Here is a 6,700-nt window from a genome sequence, read left to right as displayed (position 1 = left end):
AATAAAATAAATAAAAAAAAAAAAAAAAAAAAAATAAATAAATAAAATAGAAACAAAAAAACAACAAAATCTTAATAATTTCAAAGAAAAAAAAAATAATATTACTAATTTATTATTATATATTAATAATAGTAAAAAAATTTTTAGATAAAAATTTCAAACAAGAATAACAAAAAAAACTTATCAACAGAAAAAAAAAAAAAAAATTATATAAAGATATTATTGTTTAATAAGAAAACACTTTAGCATACACAAAAAAAAAAATTGTTAAAATATTCGACAGCAATTAATGTGCCTACATATAACGTGAAAATTTTATAAAAATATATATATGCATATATATATTTACAGATATTTACCTGTACATATATTTAAAAAATTATATATATATATGTATATATTCTTATACATATATACAAAATATATGCTTATTCATATAAATATATATTTTATAAGGTACACATAATATAAATAAATACATATATTTTCCTTATTTATGTTTTAAACGTGGAATTTTTTTATAACTGGCAACGCATGTTACAATTTTTTTTTTAAATTAAAATATAATTGTTATATGAAATTATTTGAAATATTAAGAAACACAAAAATATACACATATATATATGCTTCAATTTATATAAAAAAAAAAATAATTATAAATTTTGTTAATATGATCAGGGAAAAAAAATCTGTATATATATATTATATATTTGTAGCATGTATGATTGATGTGTATTATATAGGATGTACAATAAAACACCGACTGCAAAATTTAAAGAAAAAAAAAAAAAAAATATTTTGCAAAATATTTTAAAGATATGTTTTTTTCTGATCGTTATGTTGTAAATATGGAAAGGATTGTTTTTCTATTTTTTCTATATTGACGTTACTATATATATAATAAGACACATTTATATTATACATGTTTTATTTGTTTATTTATTTTTTTTTTTTTTTTGAGGATATTAATTTTATCCATAAATAAATAAATAAATATATATATATATATATATATGTTTGTTATGAGTTATATAATATAAAAAGGAAAACAAAGCTACCTGAACACTTCCTATAATTATTATATATATATATATATATATATATTTATTTATTTATTTATTTTTATTTTTGAAAAATATTTTTTAAAATTTTTCATAACAATAAGTGTGCCTATAACTACTTTTATGTAAAAGTACCAAATGGAGGTGTATTCAACATTTTTATTAATTTTAAAAAATGTGGTGTGTTTTGAATATATTGTATATGATTAAATTAACCCTTTTTATTTGTTTAAATACAATACGTAAAAAAAAAAAAAGAAAGGAAATAAGAAAAATAGGTGCACCAGAAAATATTGTTATATAACAAGATGGTTAATTTTATTAATAAATAATATTTGTATTTTGTTTGTTTTTCATTTGTTATTTATAACATTATAAATGTATTAAATGATATTTCGCAAATAAAGCACAACTATGTTTTTTATATTAAAACATTTAATAATAAGAAGAAGAAGAACAACGTGGTGTATTATATATATATATATATATATATATAGAACTATAATAATTTTTATTTTTATTTTCATTTTTATTTTAATATAATTTTATTAATTAATTAATGGTCTTACATAAAATAATTTATTTTATTAATTTTTTTAGAAAAAAAAAAAAAAAAAAAAAAAAAAAAATTTAAACACATATAGATATATATAACTAAATATATAAATATGACTATATAATTTATTGAACTGTTTCTAGTTTTTGAACTTTTTTATTTTTAAGTCTATTTTGGTGGGATATATTTAATTTAATTAATTTTTTTAAGGTAACTTTGAAAGGTAATTTTTTTTGTTTCTCAGCATTTGATAAAAGAGATTTTTTGGCTGGTTTGCTAATTTCTCTTGCAATCATTTGTATATGACAAGGTGATGACATGAAAGGATTAATTCTACCATGTGCCTTGTATGTTCTTCTTCTACCTGGACGAGCCTTGTTTACCATAACATGAATTAATTTTAATTTACTCACATCCAAATTTCTTGACTATAAGAAAAAAAATATAATATATAATATATATATATATATATATATATATGTATATATTATTTTAAGTAAATATACATATCAATATATATACACTTAATTATATGTATACACGCAAAAAATATGAGATAGAAAAATATATATCATTTTTATTATATTTATTTTTTTTTCAGTCAAATGCCTCAAATAATCATGATGATAAAAATTAAGATTATTAATTATACATTAATAAATACATAAAACATATATTTAGAAATAATAACAAATATTCTTAATTTTTTCATACTCGTCATCTTTTCATCATAAAAATAAAAAATAATAATAATATGATATAATGCTATATTTACAAAGCCTTATAACCACAAACATCAAATATATATATATATATATATATATTTATTTATATGTATATCTCATTTTATTATGCATTTATATTAAAATACATAATTTCATATATATGTTTACCTCTGCGTTGGCTTGTACATTATCAAGAATATTCAATAAGAATTTACAAGATTTAACTGGCCATCTTCCTTGTGTATGATTAAATTCTTTAGCTTGGTTTGTTCTTCCTACACCCCCATTAAATTTACGGAAAGGTACACATCTTTTCTTTTCAATAACATCATTTAAATATTTCTTAGCTTCTAATAATTTCATTCTCCTTATAGCTCTTGCAGCCTCATAAGTATTTTTAAAGTGTACCCTCAAATCAACACCTGCTCCCTTGGCACCTATAATAATTATATTAAAGAAATAATAAATTAAATAAGTACTATACCCTTATACATAATAAAAGAACATACATATATATATATATATATATATAATATATATATAATTTTAATAAATTTCCATATTTTTATATTTCTTCATATATATATATTTTTTTTTTCTTAATCTTTTTATAAAATTACATTTCCCAAGGTTTCTTATTTTTTTAGCATATTTAACCATTTCGGAAAAAGTTTATTTAAAAAAAAAAAAAAAAAAATTATAAGAAAAGGATTTATAAAAAATAAAATAATGTTTCTTTAAAAAAAATTAATAGAGTTCAATATATATATTTTCAAAGTTCAAAAATAAACTTAATATATATATATATATATATTATAAAAAAAATAATAATATATATTTAATATATAAAATATTAAAAAAATATATATAATAATATTTATGAAAAATGGAATATATTTTTTTTTTTTTTTTTTTAAATAGTTATATAGAAAAATTATATTATATGATATTTTTTTTTATATTATAATATTATTAATAAAAAATGAAAATAGATAATAAATATAATAATAAATATATAATAAATAATTAATATTTATAAATAATATATACTATAATTTATATTTATTATATGAATCAAAATAATACATATATAATATTTCCATTAAATATATTATATATATAAGAAAGAAAAAAGAAAAAAACACATATATATTATATTATTATTATATTTAAAATATATATATATTGTAATCTAATTTTTTTTTATTTCTCATATGAAAAAATAAGGGCTTTAAATAAATATATATTTTTTTAATATACAGAAAATATATACATATATATATATATGATAATATATATGCTATTCATATTATATAAGTAAAATATATTATTTTTATATAATATAATTCTTTATATGAATATTTATATGTTTATTATATAATAGTATTATATTATATATTTTTTTTTTTCTTCTTTTTTTTATTTTGAGTCTATCTTATTATATATTTATATTATATATAAAATATATATATATATATATATATATATATATAATATTGTAATATATACATAACAAGAGAGAGCAAAGTGCTTTTTTCACCTATTATTATTAGAAAAAATTATTAAGAGGCAAATTTTTGGATTTTTTCAAAATATCATGGAAATAATATTTTAATTATATAAATATATTATTACTAAGATAATTCTTCATTTTTATATATTTTAAATTATTTTATTTTTTTAAAAATATCTTATAATTTTGATCTTATCTTAATAGTTGTATAATATATAAATATATTTTGGGTAAAATTATTCCGCATAAATAAATAATATTATACCTATAATTTTTCTTTCTTTTTTTTTGATATATAATATATTATATTATAAATATCAAATAATGAACACAAATTATGTACAATTCTATGTATATATATTAATATTACAGAAAATAAAAATATATATATATATATATATTTTTATCTAATTGTATAATGTATTTTAAATTATAAATCAGGCTCCTGACTCCAACCAAAAAAAAAAAAATAAATAATAAAACAAAAGCGACAGTTATATGATACATATATATGATATATATATATATATATTTATATATATATTAGTTCCTTAAACAAATAACATTGTGGTTATTAAAACATTTAAAGTATTTGTAAGAGTCTACCATTAATATCTAATGTTAATATAATTTTCTTTTCTTCATTTATTTGTAGGAAGTGCTAATAATTTATTATATTCATTTTAGTTTATTTTAAAAAAAAAAAAAAAATAGAAAAAGAAAACGAAACAAAACATTTATTAATATAAAATTTATATGAATATTTTATTATTTTATTGTAAGGGGAATATGTGTGTTTTTTTTTTTTTTTTTATACTATTTATTATAATGATAATTATATGTCCTTTTCTTATCCTTCCTTTTTATAAATTTAATTATATTTCTTACCTATTCTTACTTGTGTACACATGTGATGATGTTTTTATCTTATAAAAAAAATTAAGAGGCCTAGACAAATATTAAAAATTATGTGTATCTAAATTAAATTTTTTTTTTTTTTTCTCAATTTATAAATATTCGCATATTAAGGTATTATACTGATGCAAATATTTTTCATATAATTAGATATGTTCTTATTCTTTATTTTTTCTATAAATTTTAAGAAATATATAATTACATCATATATAGTATTTTAATAACACATTTAACATGTTACATATATCTCCATTTTTTATTAATATATATATATATATATATATATATATTTATATAAGATGTCTTATTTGCATGCTTTAAAAAATTAATAATCCAAAGGTTCACTTTCATTTGCTAACAATTTTGTTTTACCTATATGATCATTTTGGCTGTTCATTATATAACATGGTGCCATCCAAAAAAATAAAATAAAATAACAAAATAAAAACAAGACAAAATGAATAAAATATACAATATATGTAAGATATATATTTTTCCACAATTTTTCCGTTTTATGGTTGTCCAATAATATTATTCAAAATGTCATATTTTTCTATCTCCAAAAAAAAAAAAAAAAAAAGGTAAAAGAAAAACGTTTTCTCATATATATATATTAGTTTTTCTTGTTTAAAGAAAGAATGAAGGAAAAGTGTTATATTTTTCCTGGTGAGCTTGGTTTACTCATTCAAGTTTTTATGGGATGTATTTCTCTTTCTATATTATTTACCCAATATATTTTTGAAAGACCCAAAAGACTATTTGTTATATTTTTAAAAGATTTAATTATCATTTCTTGTGGTTCTATAACACTTCATATAATAAATATATGCTTATGTATCGTTTTATTTCGATATGATATTTTATTATATATGTATAATATACATATAGATGAATGCTCTATATATTTTATTCATACAATTATTGATATAACCTTGGGATTATATTTACAGTATAAAATATTTGCTCTATATAAATTTATTAAAGTAAGAAATAAATATTTACAAAATTTTTCCATTTCTCATATTTATAAGCCTGTGGATGCTCTCTCACATTATGCATCTTTTTTAAATTCCATGAACAATTCAGGTGAAAAAAAAAAAAAAAATAAAAAAAAAAAAATAAAATAAAATAAAAAAAAGAAGATCAACAACAATAATAATTAGCACACATACATACATATATATATATATATATATATATTAATATTATTTATTTTAAAAGATATTTATCAATTTCTTTTAATACACATTTTGTAGAGGACGATAATATAATGAGACCCAGTAAAGAACTTACAAATATAAGAAATACTATATATAAAGATAAGAATGATAACATATTTTTCAAAGAATATAATAATAGTAATACTAAAAAGAAGGAAGATATATATATAAATTATTTTTAGGAATATCATAATTATGAAGAAGAGGTAACATTAAAAGCAAATATTCATATGCAAGAAAAAAAAAATATAAAACAAAAAAGTATGAACGATTTCCATTTTTATAAAAATATAGGAGAAAAATATGAAGACTTAAATTTCTTAGCATCTATATTTTTGTGGATATCTATTATTTTAACAACTAAAATTATAACATTCATATTTTTTTTATTATTATTTCCTTTATTTAATTTTTTCGTCATATATACTATAGATTTTATTAACCAAACGAAAGTTAAACTTTTTCTAGTAATGATTATATTTCCTTTCTTTTTTTTATTTCATAATGTACTTTTTCATAGATACTATGATACAAACGAAACATAAATATAAAAAATTGCATAATGATGATTCCTTTTAATTTTCTTTTTTTTTTAAAACCGATGAAAATAAAGAAAAACAAATATAAAAATATATATATATATATACAAATATTTATATATTTATGTATTTATTTTAAGGCCTAATAAGACTTAATTAAAAACTTTTTTA

At 16.2% G+C, this 6,700-nt stretch overlaps 1 protein-coding gene, 1 non-coding gene and 1 pseudogene across 3 annotated transcripts; 1 reads left to right on the top strand and 2 right to left on the bottom strand.

The window, feature by feature from the left end:
* Positions 1–1,742: 1,742 nt before the first annotated feature.
* On the bottom strand, positions 1,743–3,002 carry PGSY75_1351400 (putative 60S ribosomal protein L17; the record flags this gene model as incomplete). Its single annotated transcript, XM_018787546.1, has 3 exons — positions 1,743–2,045; positions 2,511–2,779; positions 2,963–3,002. 3 exons carry the CDS (start codon positions 3,000–3,002, stop codon positions 1,743–1,745), a joined length of 612 nt encoding a protein of 203 aa, XP_018640288.1.
* On the bottom strand, positions 2,211–2,355 carry PGSY75_1351500. The gene has a single exon (XR_001974553.1). It is a non-coding gene; the product is annotated as a small nucleolar RNA snoR21 (small nucleolar RNA).
* A 2,406-nt stretch (positions 3,003–5,408) lies between the features above and the next one.
* Positions 5,409–6,535, top strand: PGSY75_1351300 (putative membrane protein; annotated as a pseudogene; the record flags this gene model as incomplete). Its single annotated transcript has 2 exons — positions 5,409–5,856; positions 6,027–6,535. Coding segments are annotated over 2 exons (957 nt in total).
* Positions 6,536–6,700: the final 165 nt, after the last annotated feature.

The sequence above is a fragment of the Plasmodium gaboni genome, chromosome 13, assembly GCF_001602025.1.
Source record: "Plasmodium gaboni strain SY75 chromosome 13, whole genome shotgun sequence".
NCBI classification, from domain to species: domain Eukaryota; phylum Apicomplexa; class Aconoidasida; order Haemosporida; family Plasmodiidae; genus Plasmodium; species Plasmodium gaboni.
This window is presented reverse-complemented; position numbering and strand designations above follow the sequence as displayed.